The 16,579-nt window shown below is 37.7% G+C and overlaps 1 protein-coding gene across 1 annotated transcript; it reads left to right on the forward strand.

Annotated features, from left to right (window-relative positions):
• The first annotated feature begins 2,845 nt into the window (after nucleotides 1-2,845).
• On the forward strand, nucleotides 2,846-15,106 carry LOC120067024. Its single transcript, XM_039018395.1, has 8 exons — nucleotides 2,846-3,428; nucleotides 3,914-3,976; nucleotides 5,175-5,918; nucleotides 6,066-6,200; nucleotides 6,612-6,695; nucleotides 13,568-13,630; nucleotides 13,717-13,803; nucleotides 14,571-15,106. Exons 1-8 carry the CDS (start codon nucleotides 3,060-3,062, stop codon nucleotides 14,856-14,858), a joined length of 1,833 nt encoding a protein of 610 aa, XP_038874323.1. The 5' UTR covers nucleotides 2,846-3,059; the 3' UTR covers nucleotides 14,859-15,106.
• The last annotated feature ends 1,473 nt before the right edge of the window (nucleotides 15,107-16,579 follow it).

Here is a 16,579-nt window from a genome sequence, read left to right on the forward strand (position 1 = left end):
GTTAATTGTCCATGATGAGACTTGAATATGCATGTTGAATGACTCATAGTAGAAATAGGATAGTAATATTTAGAAGTATGATCTATCTGTGTACCTCTTTTAGTTCCTCATATCATGAACATGCAACCACTTCAATTTAGAAACGTTAACTAAAACTAGAATCATGTTTAGTGTATTTAGTTGTCACCTCGAAAGACCCCACTAGTTGGAGAGTGGATGATATGATGGTTTGTAATGATAAACTAAGAGGAAAGAAAATAATATTTTGTTAGCCTTTGAAAAAAAATAGAGTATACACTCATGTGCTTAAAAGAAATATCTTATTTTATGCTTTGTAAACTTGTAATATGTATGCACAAATGGAGGTAAAAAGAGCTACCTTCCTATAATTAGTTAGGACACCTGGGAACTGATTAGGTATGGTTGCCTGCAGTGAGTGTGTGAAAGCTAGTGCCCTTAGGTAAAATGATGCAAGTTTAAAACCCAAGATTCTAATTAAGGCATCTTAGTCGACATATTACTTTCTTGAAATGTGTGGATACTTGATGATTAGTACATAAGCCAAAGTAGGGGGAAAACTGGAGAAACCTAACTTTAGTTTCTGAGTTTTAATTGAATGTGACTTGCACACACACATGAGAGGCGATTAGATTTGGCTATAGACGACAATAACGATAAATTTTCTTGAATGTTTCTGCTTCAGTTCTCAACTGACTATTCTTTGAGGCATGAATCACTAGGCATCAATCACTAACACACTTATTTAGAACTTTTATATTTTCTTGTTTCTTCTTTGCTCGAGACTAGCAAAATCTTAAGTTTGGAGTGGTGAAATGCACACAAAATGTGCATTATTTGCCTTCAATTTAGGATTGTTTTTAATGTATTTTTTATCAGATCTTATGTGTTTGCTAGTGATTTCTAGGATTTTATGATCGATAAGTGAATCATAATAAAACTAAGCCAAAAAGGACAAATTAGACTTAAAGGAGCCAAACCAAGCAATGGACCAAAGGGAATCAAGAAAAAAGTGGAAAAATGCTAATGAAGCCAAAGGACAAAGCGTTGTAACGCTACGATGTGAAGTGGAGATATACACTCGAAAGAAGTAGCTGCACTTGAGGAGGCAACATTGAAATGCTGTACTGAGTGTTGCAACACGATGGAAAAAAATCAGACCAGCGTGGCAACGTTGTGTCAGAGCATCGCAGTGATGGCTTTCCTTATTTGAAAAATCTGATAATTTTGGCAAGGATTTTGTTCCAAATTTTTTATCCTAAGTTTTTAGACGTCTCCAAGCATTGAAAGGACGATTATGACCTAGAAAGAATACATTCCAACCTAATTTTGAGACCTAAAGAGTGAATTCTTGCCCAAGAGTAGAGAGTGAAGAATGATTGTGGAGACCATTCAACTTCTCGGCGTGCTAACAGAGAAAATAGTGGTGATTTCTACCAAAGGAGGAGCATTTTGAATGGGGTTTTCTCTGATTCTTTATTTTTCTCTATTCGAATGCTATCGATTTTGTATGAAAATATGTTTTTGAGTACCATGAATGGCTAGACTCTTTGTTTTAGGCCGTTGTTGGATTTACATATAGATTTAAATTAATACTTAGGAATTTTATGGAATTGCATAACTCTTTATCCTTTAATGTTATTATTTTTAATTTATATTGATTGGCCATCAATAAATGCTAGATTGAATGTTCAATTTGGTAGATTGCATATATATCTAAACTTGTAATATTACCTTGCTGTTAACCTAAGAGAGTAGTAAAAGTTGATGATGACAATGTTTAATGTCATGGGTTTTAATTTAATATAACGATGTTAGTTATCATGTAGGATTACATGGGAAAGAATTGTTTTCTAAAGACAATAATTCGGAATTTAGTTTCTAGACTTAGATAAACGGTATTGCTTAATTCCATGATTGACCTAAGTATTGTTCAATGAAGTATGTAATGAAAATCGACACCCTAAAACACTCTTTAATTCTAAAATTACATTTGTTTATCTTGTTTTATTGCAATTCAATCAAAACATCACTCAATTTGACTTTCCAATTCCCTAGCTAAAATCGATACGGTTCTAAATAGATAAGTAATAACTGTTTGTTTGATCCTTGAGGATGATACTCGGCCTCTTAAGCCATTTTAATATATTATAATTTGACCGTGTTCGCTTGTACATAATTTTCCATAAACTAATATTGTATTAATTTAAACTCCAAACTTTTGTAAGTATATCAATTCACTCTCCATTACATTCTATTTGAAAAAACTTCGTGTGAAACTCATAATTGTATTACTTAAATCCTTAACCTTTTATAAATGAATCAACTTAGATTTTTAGTCGTAATTTCCTTTAACAATCGTTCATACATTCACTCTAATCATTCATTTTATAAAACCGACATTTGAGAAGTCTACACATGTTTACAAATAATGGAAACTTTTAAAACACTAGTACCAAATTAAAAACAACCCAACAATAGAGACTAAACTATATAAAAAAAGGAAAAAGAACAAGGTTAAAATATCATTTGATCCATGTGTTTTAGGAGTTATTCAATTTTAATTAATGTACTTTCAAATGCATCATTTTAATCTAAAATAACTTTTTGAAACCTACTATTAGACATTTTTCAGTAACAAATTGTGGGGATAAGGGTTCGATCATTTACTATTGATCTAATCTCAATTGGCCACATTTGAAGGTATATGAACAAATTGTGGATAGGAATGATATTTTTTTCTTTTTGAAAGAAAAGAAAGAAGCTCAAGTATAGGGGGTTAAAATAGTAGTTTACTATTATTTTTTCAACCCGTAGGGCGGCAGGGTTTAGGGACTAGGGAATGCGAGAGAAGGCGTGGCGAGTTACTTCTTGCCGGGTCCACGTCCTATAAAAGCCCTTTCTCGGCTGCCCTCTTTCTTCCTTCCCCGCGAAAACACAAATTCCATTTCTTCTCAATTGGAAGGACAAAAATCCCAGTCACAGAGAGATTCGACGACTGAAAGTCAAGACATTAGGAAGAAACCGCCGCCCATTTGGCGATGGGGAACCGAAGATTTGCGCAGGTTTCCACTAGCGATGAGGAAGACAAAGTACCAGCAACGAAGCAGCAATCCTCAAATTCAGACGACAACTTGCCAATTCGTAGGAAGAGGAAGAAGATGAAGCTTCAAGAGGAGGAGGAGGAGGCGGAAGCGGATGAGAAGCATCGCAGGAGTAGAAAAAGTAGTAACAAGGGAGATAAGGAGGTGGAAGCGTCTAAACAACAGCAGGCGGAAGATGAAGATGAGGATGATCAGTCACAAGAGGATGCGAAGCCGATTGGAGATGTTGTTAGGGTTTCTGGAAAAGGAAGAGGAAGGAAGAATCATTACAATGCATTTGAATATGATGGCAACAGATATGATCTTGTGAGTTTCTCTGTGTTCTTGGTGTTGCAATAGTTTTGAGAACTTTACTTGGTTTGTGATGTTTTTAAATTGTTTAGTAAACTATTTAGTGTTGGCAGTCTTATGCCTTGAGAAAAATGCGAGAATGAAGGCGTGAAATGTGGATACCTGTAGTCGGTGGTAGGTAGGGCTTGGTTTATTTCTAATTCGATTGCATCTCGTTCAGAAATTGTTAACTCAAGCAATAACATCGTGTGCAGCAGTATGTGCGTTTTTCCTGTGATCATACAATACTTGTGTAGTTTTGTACACTGTGCTTCATTGGTCGGCACCAATGTTGCAATTTTGTTCATACCTTTTCCCGTTGAATTCTAGATGTTTATGCCAAAGGTAGATTCCATGTGACGTGAAGCTTCTCGTTATATTTGTTGTCAGTGAAGATGGACTTCATTCCTACCACCTTCATCACGGTTTGTTCTTATTAATTTCCTTCTAATTGTTGGTAGGAGGATCCGGTACTTCTAGTTCCTGAGGACAAGGATCAAAAACCTTATGTGGCAATTATTAAGGTAACATGCTTATTTTTTTGTTTGTCTGATTTTCTGAAATCTGATCTTCTGCTATGTCACTGAATTTTGTGATATGAACTTCGTGTGATGCACGTTGATAGATGATGATGATCTATAATGGTTTAATTTGAACCAATTGGGGTCTCTTTTGGCAGCTTCAGGGTGTCAAAATTCTGAGGTTAATATTCATATTTTCCCATATTGGTTCTTTGAGTTTGTGGAGGTGCATTAGATTTTTTTTTTTTTTTTTTTTAATGTATGAAACAAATGGAGCGAGCTCCCTTCATATTTTTGCTGAACCGCTTGTGGGGGTGCTTGCCTATGACCCACCTACGTATGAGGATGTCTATCCAAATTGGGTGTTTACAAAACAAATTCAAAAGGTTATAGACAATGAAATTGGTTCCAAATCGGGTGTTTACAAAACAAATTCAAAAGGTTATAGACAATGAAATTGGGGCTCAATTCAAGTGGTTGGACATATGCTGTGTGAACGGTTGATACATTCTTCATTCAGTTGGTCACTCCTTGTTTTGGAAAAATATCTTGGAAATGTAAAAGCTTTTAACGATATAGATTCAAACTATAGTGACCACTTATTTTGAATATTCTAGGATTTTTCAACTCTAAAAGTTGTAGGATTGGATAGTGCCAACCTGAGCATAGTTCAGTTGGTGAAAGCACATATCCTCGGTCAAGAGGTTAAAGGTTAAATCGCCACCTCACCTGTTGTTGAACTCTAAAAAAGTTGTTGGGTTGGGTGATTAGTTTATCTCATGAAATTAGTTGAGGTATGTGCAAATTGGGTTGGAAACATGAGGTTATTAAAATAAAAGATTAATGTGTCCTATCCTTTAGGTGTCTGCAATCTTGGACTCATTCTAAACTGGTAGCCACCTTTTGGACAATCTCTCCTACTACTTTGCACGGGGCCGTGAAGACTGAGTATGAAACAGTCACCTGATGATATTCGGATTCTTTAGGAATCTAATCCCTAACCTGTCATCGAGAGGAAACTTGAAGTTTGTAGGACATTGGGTTCTTCCTAAATGGTTTCCTTTTTTAACTTGCTATTTTGTTTAGCTTGTTCTATATGTCAGTTCTTGTTTTTATATGTATGCAAATACTTGTAATCTGCAGAGGAAGTTAGCTAGCCACTCTCTTGTCCCTGAACAGTGGAACTTGGTCCTATTGATAGGATATTACTCAGAACAAAGATGGCATGATGGTCACTGGGCAGTGGTTTTACCGTCCGGAAGAAGCTGAAAAGAAGGGTGGTGGAAGTTGGCAATCACATGATACTCGAGAGCTGTTTTATAGTTTCCACCGTGATCAGGTTCCTGCAGAATCTGTAATGCACAAATGTGTTGTGCATTTTGTTCCATTGCATAAGCAACTTCCAATTCGTAAGCAACATCCTGGATTTATTGTGCGTAAAGTGTACGACACAGTTGAAAGAAAACTTTGGAAGCTAACTGATAAGGATTATGAAGATTCTAAGCAGCAGGAAATTGATGAACTTGTCAAGAAGACTATGTCACGATTGGGAGATCTCCCTGATATTGAGCCTGAAGATGCCCCAGTTGATCAAGAAGACCAGTTGAAGACTAAAAGGAGCTTCAAAAGAAAGAATATTTCTCCTCTTGATGTTACAAGAGATGAATCAGAGACAACCAGATCTGATTACGGCTCAAAAGCTGAAACACCAGGAAGCTGTACAACAAATCGATCGGAGTACTACTCCATTTTAGAAATATTTGACGTTCTAACAGGTGAAACTCATCGAGATAGATGGTTGGAAAAACTTTTGGAGGGGGTTCAGTACATATGTCATTCTCCTGAAAAGACATGTGAAGGCGACATAGGAAAAACTGCTGCTAATGGTGTCAACATTGAAAATAAAAATCCAGAATTGTCAACTGCAGCAGCGAACAATGCTCAGGTATGTAGCCAATAAGTATGAATGTAAGAATCTGGTAGATATGTTGACTAGTTACTGTTATTTTGTATCTTCTGTAACCAATAAATGTACTATATTCTTATTTATTAATTTATTATTCTTATTATTATTATTTTTGTTGTTTTGCAGAGCGGCAAGTCTTTTCTCTGGCCTGATGCAGCTGTTCTGGCAATAACTGCTCTTGAGAAGGTGTCCAATGATGCTCTATCTGCTGATTTTCAGAAATATAACCAAAAAATGCGGCAATTGGTGTTCAATCTCAAGGTTAGAAAGCTATCAGATCTTTTGTTTAGGGCATACTAATCAGTTATCATTAAAGGTAGGAGGATGCTCATGCTTGACAGAAAGCGCTTGGTTCTTAAAAATGAAGAACATATACCAATGAATTTCTGTATGCACAGCAGATCTGATTCCATCTTTTAAGAACCTTCATTATAATGAATTTGTTACATCTGAGCTTTCTTTCTTTAATATTCATCTCAATAGAAAGAAACATGCCGAGGGTTGAGTTGAAAAGAAGAAGAGGTAACCTACTGATATGAACGTTGTTAATGCATTCTCTGAATATAGGAATATTCAACAGCCGGATGTTCTCTGCATCAATAACTTAGTCACATGTGCAGCAATAATTTATAACCTTTTACTTCATCGTTAATTATTTCATTCTCTTGGCAGAATACTCGTTTACTAGCTCAACGGCTGTTAAATGGAGAGTTGGAACCATCAAAAATCTTGAATATGTCACCCAATGAGCTCAAGGTGATACAATGATCACATTTCTCCTTTTGTTTTTAACTTTGATGCCTAGAATCATGTCAACTTGCACAACTCATGACAGCTAACTTATCAGTTAGCTTGATTGATGTGCTAGGTGGCTATATTTCTTGCCTCTAACCTCCTTGTGGATTTTTTGGAATGGAATTTAAATATCATATGGAGCATAGAAATGGATAGTAAAACTAGAAATCACTGTGACTTCCTTTTACTTGAGTAATATATACTTGTCTTTTAAATTTTGTGTGACCTGTTGTTTAAATGTGCTGTTTCTTTCTGTTGAAATATGTTGAATTAGCCCTAAGGGCATTTTTATAATTTATACTATATTTGCTAAATTAGGGTTTCACCTCATTCTATTTATATCTGAGGTTGGGTCTATTGTACATATGACATTAAATAATAAGTCCTTTTCTACCATGGTTTTTCTTCCCTGAATTAGGGTTTTCCACGTAAACTCCTTGTGTCGTCTTCTTTTCTTCTATTTCAATATGGTATCAGAGCAAGGTGATGAAACCCTAGCCTCGATAGAAGAAACTTAGTCATCAAACTTGATAGGTGAAGGTACGCTGACTAATGAGGCTGTGATTCAAGCAGCAGTTGACCGCTATCTCCGAACCATCATCCCAGGTGGCTCAGCCGAATAGATCCAGTCGGCGAGCCGAACAACAGGTGGTGGGCTTGCTCCAGCCGGCACGCCGATTAGCTTCCAGACTCAGCCGTTCCAGTCAAACACCATCGAGGAAGGTCTCTTCGCTTCGCACGCTCTCCAGCCGGCGCACGCGAGCGGTTCACAACCGATCGGACCCTCGACTTCGCACGCGACCGTCTTAGCTTTGCACGTCCTCTAGCTGGCGCACGCGAACGATTTATAGCCGATCGGTCCCTCGGCGTCGCACAAAACTGGATCTGCACCAGACGGTCGTGGGTTTGCTCCAACTGCCGGGTCAGGTCAGATCGGCGCGATTTCTTCAACCTCGCAGCCGATCGTCGAGCCTTCTGTCCGTTACCCACCATCGCAGCCGTTTGGGAGCAGCGCCGGTCACGGGTTGCCGAACTTTGCTGCCGGTGGACTTCCGGCAGTAGCTTCTTCACAGTACCATGGTGGACAGCGTCTTCCTCATGTGTATCAAGTTCAGCCTAAGTTTCGAATGGGTGATTCCGTTGAAGAAAATCCCATGGTTTTTAGATAGAAAAATTCCAGATCTGAATCTCATGGGGAACTCCAACAACAATTGGTTAGTCTCCAGCAACAGATGGCCGCCCTTGGAGCCAGATTGAATGGTCATGATTATTCTCCGATGTATTCAGAAAATCCGGTATCAATGTTTCCTACTCTTCCTACTACTAATTTTTTATCTGGAACTATTGGAAATTCTGTAGGAATGATCATGAGAGAGAAGTTGAATGGGCAAAATTACTTCTCTTGGTCCCAAATAATTAAAATGGTTCTTGAGGGACGCCACAAGTTTGGATATTTGACTGGAGAGATACCACGACCGAATCCTGGGGATCCTCAAGAGCGTGTCTGGAAGGCAGAGGATTCTTTGCTCCATTCAATGTTAATCAGTAGCATGGAACCACAAATCGGGAAACCTTTACTTTATTTAGCCACTGTCCGAGATATTTGGGATGCAGTCCGACGGTTATATTCGAGGCGTCAGAACGCATCCCGCCTGTATACTCTACGTAAATAGGTTCATGAATGCAAACAAGGGAGCATGGATGTAATGTCATACTTCAGCAAGATGTCGTTGTTATGACAAGAAATGGATCTATGTCGGGAGATCATCTGGAACTGCCCACAAGATGGAATTCAATACTCCAAGATAGAAGAGGTTGAGCGTGTGTATGATTTTCTTGCCGGGCTGCACCCCAAATTTGATACAGTTCGTAGTCGAATACTAGGCAGAAACCAATTCCGTTTCTCATGGAGGCCTGTTCAGAGGTTAGATTGGAAGAAGATAGATCGAGTGCAATGAATGGGCCGGGTGTTACCATTGTAGAGTCAGCTGCCTTCGGGGTGAAGTCCGCTGGAGCTGATGGTGACAAGTAGAATAGTAAAACACCCCTAGTATGTGAGCATTGCAAAAAACAGTGGCACACGAAGGATCAGTGCTGGAAATTGCTTGGTCACCCTCCAAATGGTAAACGTCACCCTCCGAATGACAAGTCGAAATCTGGGCGTGCTCTAGTGGGTGAATCAGTTGAGAGGACTCCACAACCTCAGACATGGCCTCCAGTGACCAACCTTGTGATTCAGGTACCATAGGGATCAGAACAGTTGCTCAATCAGGTAACCCTCAATCTTTTAGTTTCCTTGTTGAAGGGAATGAGTTATGGATTCTAGATTCAGGAGCGACCGATCACTTGACTGGCTCATCCGACCGGTTTCTCTCATACTATCCAAGCGCTGGACTAATGTAGAGTGTATTTCTGATTGCGAGATTGGGTCCTTCGTCTGCTGTTGCGGGAAAAAATGGCAGAAGGCTGTCACTTTCCAGGGGATAATCGGCATAATGTCGCGTCTACATGTGTCTCTTCCAAAATTTCGTACTAACTTATTTACTCAGAGGTAAGCAAAAAATAACAAGCAAGATTTGACTTGTTAGCGGAGGTCTTCTCACCAAGATTTTACTGCTTTTGTTCTATATAGTACTTTCTGAGCTCGCGAAGACGATTGGCACTGTTCCCGATATGACAGAGGCCTATATTTCCTTTCTGCAGATGCTTCCTCCAGAAAAGCTGTTTAGGCTAGTCCTTTTTATCTCGTTTACTATGTCTGTCAATATACTAAACAAATATTTATTGTGGCCATTTTTTGTCTTGGACCTCCTTCGCTTCAAGTAAGCCTCCAGAGGAAATGAAGATTATGGCGCCTGCGAACTACAGCTTGATCGTTGATCCTGTTTTGTTTCATTATGAAAATCCTGGCCGGCCCCCTTCTTGCGGCATTGGTCTGAAATTTTGTTGTTGATTTTTCCACGCGAAGTTAGGAATGGGTTTCTCTGTTTTTCATATATGCGATATCTACTATTTCCTCATTTAATCCGAGTAATTAAATTGGTTTCTCTATTAATCTAGTGGATTCTGTATATGTTGCTAGAACTAACCTCGTCGGTGTACGTTATAAAGTTTCTGATTTTCTCTAAGGCCACCCCCCCCTTAAAATACATTTTTTTATCAAATCCCCCCCCGAAAATAATACCCAAAGCTGTCGCGGGTTTCCTTTCCAGCGACCACCTGTGTCCCACTTTCATACATTTGTTGGAGGGTCCCTTCTAAGCAATGCTCTACTCCCTCTTGTCTGCATAGTAAACGGTCGGCGAAATTGGTATAACTTTCATTTAATGACCATACCCCGACTTACATGGGTATACTCTCTTCTTTGATAAGTCCAAGGTTTTATATCAACCTTCAACAATTTTATACACACTTATAACACAGTTCAACACAAAGTATTGCCATTCTTCGGAGTGACAAATGGTCGTGAGTTTGTCAACCACACCTTCCAGAATTCTCTCTAGTGTCGAAAGGGATCATCCTCATCCAAAATCTCGTGTGCATATACTCATCACAACAAAATGGGGTGGCTGAACGGAAAAATATCGCCATCGAGTTTTGATGTTAATCATTGATTGCTGTTCCTACCAACGCTTCTCCCTTCGTACCTTTGTGGGAGGATGCGGTTCTTATCGCAATTCATCTAATTAATAGAATGCCTTCAGAGTCTAAAGTTCAAATCCCTTTTGAGTACTTCAAAGAGTCCTATCAGTCTATCTGTCTTATTCTGAGTTCCTCTTCGCATGTTTAGGTGTAAAGTCTTTGTTCATACTCATGTCCACACCGGACTAAGTTTGCTCCACGAGCTAGAAAATGTGTATTTTTGGGTATCCTTTTTCATCAACGAGGCTATAAATGCTTTCATCCATCTTCCAGAAAATATTTTGTCACTATGGATGTCACGTTCCTTGAAGATAAACCATTCTTTCCCGTTAGTCATCTTCAGGGGGAGACCACGAATGAAGAGACTAAGCATTCCACGTACTCCGTACCCATTAGCCTCAATCTTGAGCCTAGTCCTAATATTCCTGAACTTGAGCCTAGCCCCAATGTTCCTGGACCTAGACTACCTAGTCTTGAACCTAACTCTGCTCCTGTTTGTTCCGTGTCGGTTCTTCCCTACTAGACAATGTCCTGGATAACATACTATAGGAAGAATCTCAGAAAGGAAATTTAGGAAACCTTTGGTGTTCCATCGGAAAGTGTCCAAGCGTCGGAACCAGCTCAGGTTCAAGATCGTTGTTTCAGAGGAGAGTCTTAAGAGAGGCCTGGGAACATAGAAAATGATGAAGTGAGCCGAGAAGGTTGAAACTCCAGGAGGTAATGAGGTGCTGAAAGATCCTCAAGAAGATGCAGAATTAATCTCAAAAGTCTGATACTGAAGAGGGACAGCGAAACTGACAATTATGATACCACTTTCTTGTCACTGAGAATGGTACCAAATTGCTCATGAGAAAGTCGAACCAGGTCATGTACAAAATACCCTTTGCATAGTTTTCTGACCTATAGTAACTTATCTCCTAGTTTTAAGGCTTTTACTACTCAGCTGGATGCTCTAGCAATACCTACTAGTGTACATGCGGCCATGAAGTTCCGAGTGGAAAGCAGCAGTAATTGGAGGAAATGAGAGCTCTCGAGGCAAATAAGACTGGGGAGTAGTAGCTCTCCCTAAGGTCATAAACGTTGTGCAGTGGTGTCACATGAAGTATAAAGTCTGATCGGAACATCGAGAGGTATAAAGCCAGGTTAGTTGACCCTAAAGGGTCACTCAGACGTATGAGATTGATTATTCCAGAAACTTTTTCCTAAAGTGCTAAGTTTAAACACGATTCGTGTTCTTTTGTTTGTTGCCTGTAAATAAAGTTGGTCCCTACATCAACTAATGTAAGAATGCCTTTCCTAAATGTGAGTTGGAAGGAGGAGTTATATGAGTCCACCTCCCAGGTTTTCGAAGTAAGTTTGGGATCATGTTTGCAAACTCAGGAAGTCTTTATATGGTTGAAGCAGTCCCTAGGGCATGGTTTGACAGGTTCACCGTGTTTGTTAAGTCCAAGGATTTGTTCAGGGGCATTCTGATCATACCTGTTTACCAAAAAATCACCCTAGGAAAGGATTGCTGTGTTTGGTAGTGTAATGTTGATGACATCATCCTATCAGGGGATGACATGGCAAAAATTGCTAAAGCTAAAAACAAAGGATGGTAGGTGAATTGAAATCAAGGATCTTTGGTAGTTTGAGGTATTTTCTAGGGATGGAAGTGGCTAGATCAAAAGTCCAAGGAATATTTGTATCTCAGCGGAAGTACATTTTGGACTTGTTAAAGGAAACAGGAATGACTGGATGCAACCTATTGACACTCCTATTGAGGTCAATAGCAAACTGAAAAGTATTTTTGGAAGGAGTTCCTGTGAATAAGGAGAGGTATCAACGCTTAGTAGGAAAACTGATTTACTTGTCTCATACTAGGCTTGACATCTCCTATGTTGTGAGTGTAGTAAGTTAGTTCATGCAGAGTCCATATGAGGAGCACATGGAACTGTGACTCGAATTTTGAGATACCTGAAGTCCACCCCTAGGAAGGGCTTGGTGTTCAGGAAACATGACACACGGAGCATCGAGGCATATACTGACTCAGATTGGGCCGTATCTGTGACTGATAGAAGGTCAACCTCAAGGTACTGTACCTTTGTATAGGGAAATTTGGTAATTTGGCAGAGTAAAAAACAGGGTGTAGTGGCCAGAAGTAGTGTTGAGGTAGAGTATAGAGCTATGAATCTGGGAGTGTGTGAAGATGATGAATCTTTTCTCTTTCATTTTTTGTGCCAGAAGTCAGTTCATGCAGAGTCCATATGAGGAGCACATGGTGATTATTTAGAAACTTTTCTCTTTCATTTTTTGTTCCTTGATTTTCCAGCAAATGAAATTTCCATTTGAGCCTAGTTTATATATTTTTTTAAAAGAAGTTAATATCAATAACATGGCCCTATTTGATAATTTTTTTTTTGGTTTTTAAAAAACAAGCTTATAAAAATTACTTCCACCCTTAAGTTTATGTATTTTGTTATCCACTTTCTACTAATATTTTCAAAATCCAAGCCAAATTTTGAGAATTAAAAAAAGTTGCTATCATTTAATTTAATTTTGTTTTTATTTTTATTAATATTTTTTTTAAATTATAGAATTTGACTAGAAATTCAAGTGTTTTTTTAGATAGGTGGAAACCATAATAGGAAAATGAGGAGGAAAAATATAAATTTTACAGAAAACTGAAAACAAAATTGTTATCTAATGCGACCTAAAATGCCACAATAACAAAATAAATCTATCATGTAAGTGAGAGAAAGAAAATCAATAGGAAAATAGTGGAGGGAGAATTAAGTAGGTACAGGAAGATAACAGTTGTGCACCTTAAAAAAAGGAACAAAATACTCTTGGATGTACCCCGTGAAGTACAAGCACAGGATAACCATTGCGAAGGGTTGCTGTCATCATTTGGAATGGGATAGCGATTGCCATGTCTTCCAAATTCAAAATTTTATACAGACTGGGATGCCTTGTCCATTCTGTGGCATTTTCTCGTGTATCATTGTAGATGCTGTTCTGACTATAGGTTTATATTTTGATGACGTCTATTTGCCTCGATCTAACCTTTTAAGAAAGATGAGTACATGTTCATTGGCCTCTGGGCACGAGCTACATGACTCTTTATTATTATTACCTAAAAGTGTGTGTGTGTGGATCTACATATATTTTCAAACCAAGACAGTAGAAGTTACTGTAATTGTTAATTACAGGAAGGATTGACTGCTGAGGAGTCGGCAGCAACTAAAGAGCCTGATGAGTCTGAGCGTATGCAGGTCAGCTTCTTTCCTCCATTTCTCCCTTCTCATTTCATTTAACCATTTTATCTGTACTTAATAAACGACTATATAAGATGAAACAGATGACGGATGCTCGGTGTTCAAGATGCACAGAATGTAAAGTGGGTGTCAGGGACATCATCCAAACAGGACATGGACAACGATATAAGGTCCCATTCTTTCTTTCTCGAATTTTGCTTTGCCTTAGACTGGACAAAATCAACCTGACATATGGTATTATCTCTGAGAGGCGTTGCCTTTGAGAACTAGTGCTTCTATCTAGCTGAAGTATATATGCTCATGTATAATATTTGTTTGTTCTTTTATGTAAATTAATTAATTAATTATTTAAGCCTCATTTGGTAACCATTTGGTTTTTGGTTTTTGATTTTTGAAAATGAAGTGAATTCTACTTGGAGTAAGGAAACTTCTTACAATGATTTACATCTTTCTTAAGTAAAAGATAGTTCTTAGTCAAATTCTAAAAATAAAACAAGTTTTCAAAAACTATTTTTTTTTAAAAAAAAATTCAAACTTTTTTTTTTTTTTTTTTTTTTTTTTGAAAATATCGGTAAAAAGTAGATGATAACGGAATAAATTTAGAGGTGGAAAAGGTGTTTAATTATAAGGTTAATTTTCAAAAACTAAAAACCAAATGGTTATCAAATGGGCCTTATTTACTTCAATTCAATGAATATGTGATGATTGGGTGGAGATCAAATCTTCAATCTTAGGGGAGGTATAAATGCGTTAACGAATTATAGTCAGTTGGCAATTGCCATGGATGGTACCAATTGTAGTACAAGATCTAGACAGTGGATTTAGTTCTCTAATAAGCTATGCTTTTGTAGTTTGTTTTAGAAAAATGAAATACCTGGTAAACACTTGTGGATAATAATATATGGTGTGCTAACATACCCTGGTTCTACAATTCCAGCTGGAGTGCATTGCCTGTGGTCATTCTTGGTATGCCTCTAGGGATGAACTATCCATGCTGACAATAGATGCGGCAACTAACTCTACCAAGAATGTTGGAACCGCACCATGGGCAACTGCAAAATTTGAAGACGTGGAGAAGAGTCTACTCAGTCCTCGTGAACCTGAAAAAGCCGCCGAGGACCTCTTCAAGAAGACGAGTGAAGCATACATTCCCGTAGTGGATAGTCAGAAATCTAATAAGTCTAAAAAGGAAGATAATACAGATTTAGCTAAAAATGCACAGTAAGGAATCTGCTGACCTTGTTTACACATAGGATCAATCTCAATGTACAGTTAGACAGGTTACCATATGTATTTAAATTCTCCCACCCTCTTGTTTGTCGCCCCGAGCTGTCATCAAGTAGTTAGCTAGGTTTACAGTTAAAAAAGCATTACCGTACCAAATTTTTATGGAGACTCCATCTTTATCCAAATTTGTTGCAGAGTTGAAGAGTAAAGGTTTTGCAAGGAGGTGTTTTGATTTTTAAATAGTCATCATGGCTTTGCTTATCCCTAGCATTTTATGCTCTCTTAATTGCTTATATAACTGGTTCCTCTTATTTAGTAGGCTTCAAAATATTTTGCCTACTTTCTAAGTGGGCTATCTTTATCCAAGGAATCTCAAACATGATGCAGAATGTTTCTCTCTCTTTCTCAACTGTTTTTTGTTGTTTATTGCTCAACTATATGAAATTGCTCATCAATGGCTGTTGACCTCTCTCTCAAATTGTTCACTTTTATTATTACTTTAACTTTTTGAAGTTGGGTTCTAAATGGTTGCTTAATTCGTGCTCTTTTATTGGCAGGCCTGCTCATAATGATTATATTTTTAGATTTTTTTTTTCTAAATTCTAAAATTATCTTTCTTTCCATAAATTTGGTAGAACACCGTTTTAGTCCCTCAAATTTTTAAGAATAGTTATGATTGGTCCTAAAATTTCAAATGAACTGTTTTAGTACATGAGTTTTCAATAATAGGTTTAAAATATCCTCACTAATAGAATTGTTAAAACTAATGGATTTTTCAAATATACGTTTTAGCTGCTGCTTATGTGACATGATGTTAAATTTTACAATTTTATAAATGGATTTTTAAAATAAAAATCCATTTTGTGCCCTAATCAACACGCAAGCAAACTTCACAAACAACCTATGCACCCTGTCTGTCTATCGACCGTCGAAGAAACTCCAACCACTAGCAAATCTTTGACCGATTCTAATCGGTAGTGAGAAGAATCGTTATCCATTTAGCAGTCGGCGACCAACTTTTTTTTTTTTTTTTTAATCTTTCGATCACCCATTTAGAGGTAAATGTTTTTTCCAAAACCTCATTCACCTTCGTTTTCTTGTACGGTTTAGAACTATTTTTCTTAGATCTATTTTAATAGGAACCATATGAAACATTCTGATTAATATTCAGAATTAAAAAGTTGATTTAGAACAGAAAAGTTATGTATGAAAAATCTGATTAAGAACATGAGCAAAATTATGGAAAAAATCTGGTCATAATATTGTGATTCAGGGCTAGTAATTTTTTATGACCAATTCATCCATCTTGGAAAGGTTTTAACAGGTACGTAGGGATAAATCTGGTACACAGATTGTAACCAGAAAGTGCTTTCTTTGAATTCAAACACTGTGTTCATGTGCTTACATAATAACTTGCAATGCAAAGGTCCACTATACATTGACACCTTTGTATGGGCATGAACCATCAGTATAGATTGTTCGCTTCTTCTTTCACTTGTGTGGGTATGAACTGTCACTTTTTTTCACTTGTGGGGTAGTTCCTACAAAGGATCGGACTAATGACGTATACAATACCTTGAATTCTCGATGTAGATGCTACATAATTGGTTCTCATCCCTTAGAGACTACGAATGTAATAGGAGCATCCGTCGACAAAAGGATCACCCTAAAATGATCATCACATGGCTATTGAGAATGAATCAAATGGGTTGGATTCAT

Source organism: Benincasa hispida, chromosome 12 (genome assembly GCF_009727055.1).
Source record: "Benincasa hispida cultivar B227 chromosome 12, ASM972705v1, whole genome shotgun sequence".
NCBI classification, from domain to species: domain Eukaryota; kingdom Viridiplantae; phylum Streptophyta; class Magnoliopsida; order Cucurbitales; family Cucurbitaceae; genus Benincasa; species Benincasa hispida.

What these genes read in the sequence shown, in the direction of transcription:
- LOC120067024 (XM_039018395.1), top strand. Translation starts at nt 3,060, where the DNA reads ATGGGGAACCGAAGATTTGCGCAGGTTTCCACTAGCGATGAGGAAGAC. An exon ending in ATGGCAACAGATATGATCTT is followed by an intron (nt 3,429 to 3,913) that starts GTGAGTTTCTCT and finishes AATTGTTGGTAG; the next exon opens with GAGGATCCGGTACTTCTAGT. An exon ending in CTTATGTGGCAATTATTAAG is followed by an intron (nt 3,977 to 5,174) that starts GTAACATGCTTA and finishes TCCTATTGATAG; the next exon opens with GATATTACTCAGAACAAAGA.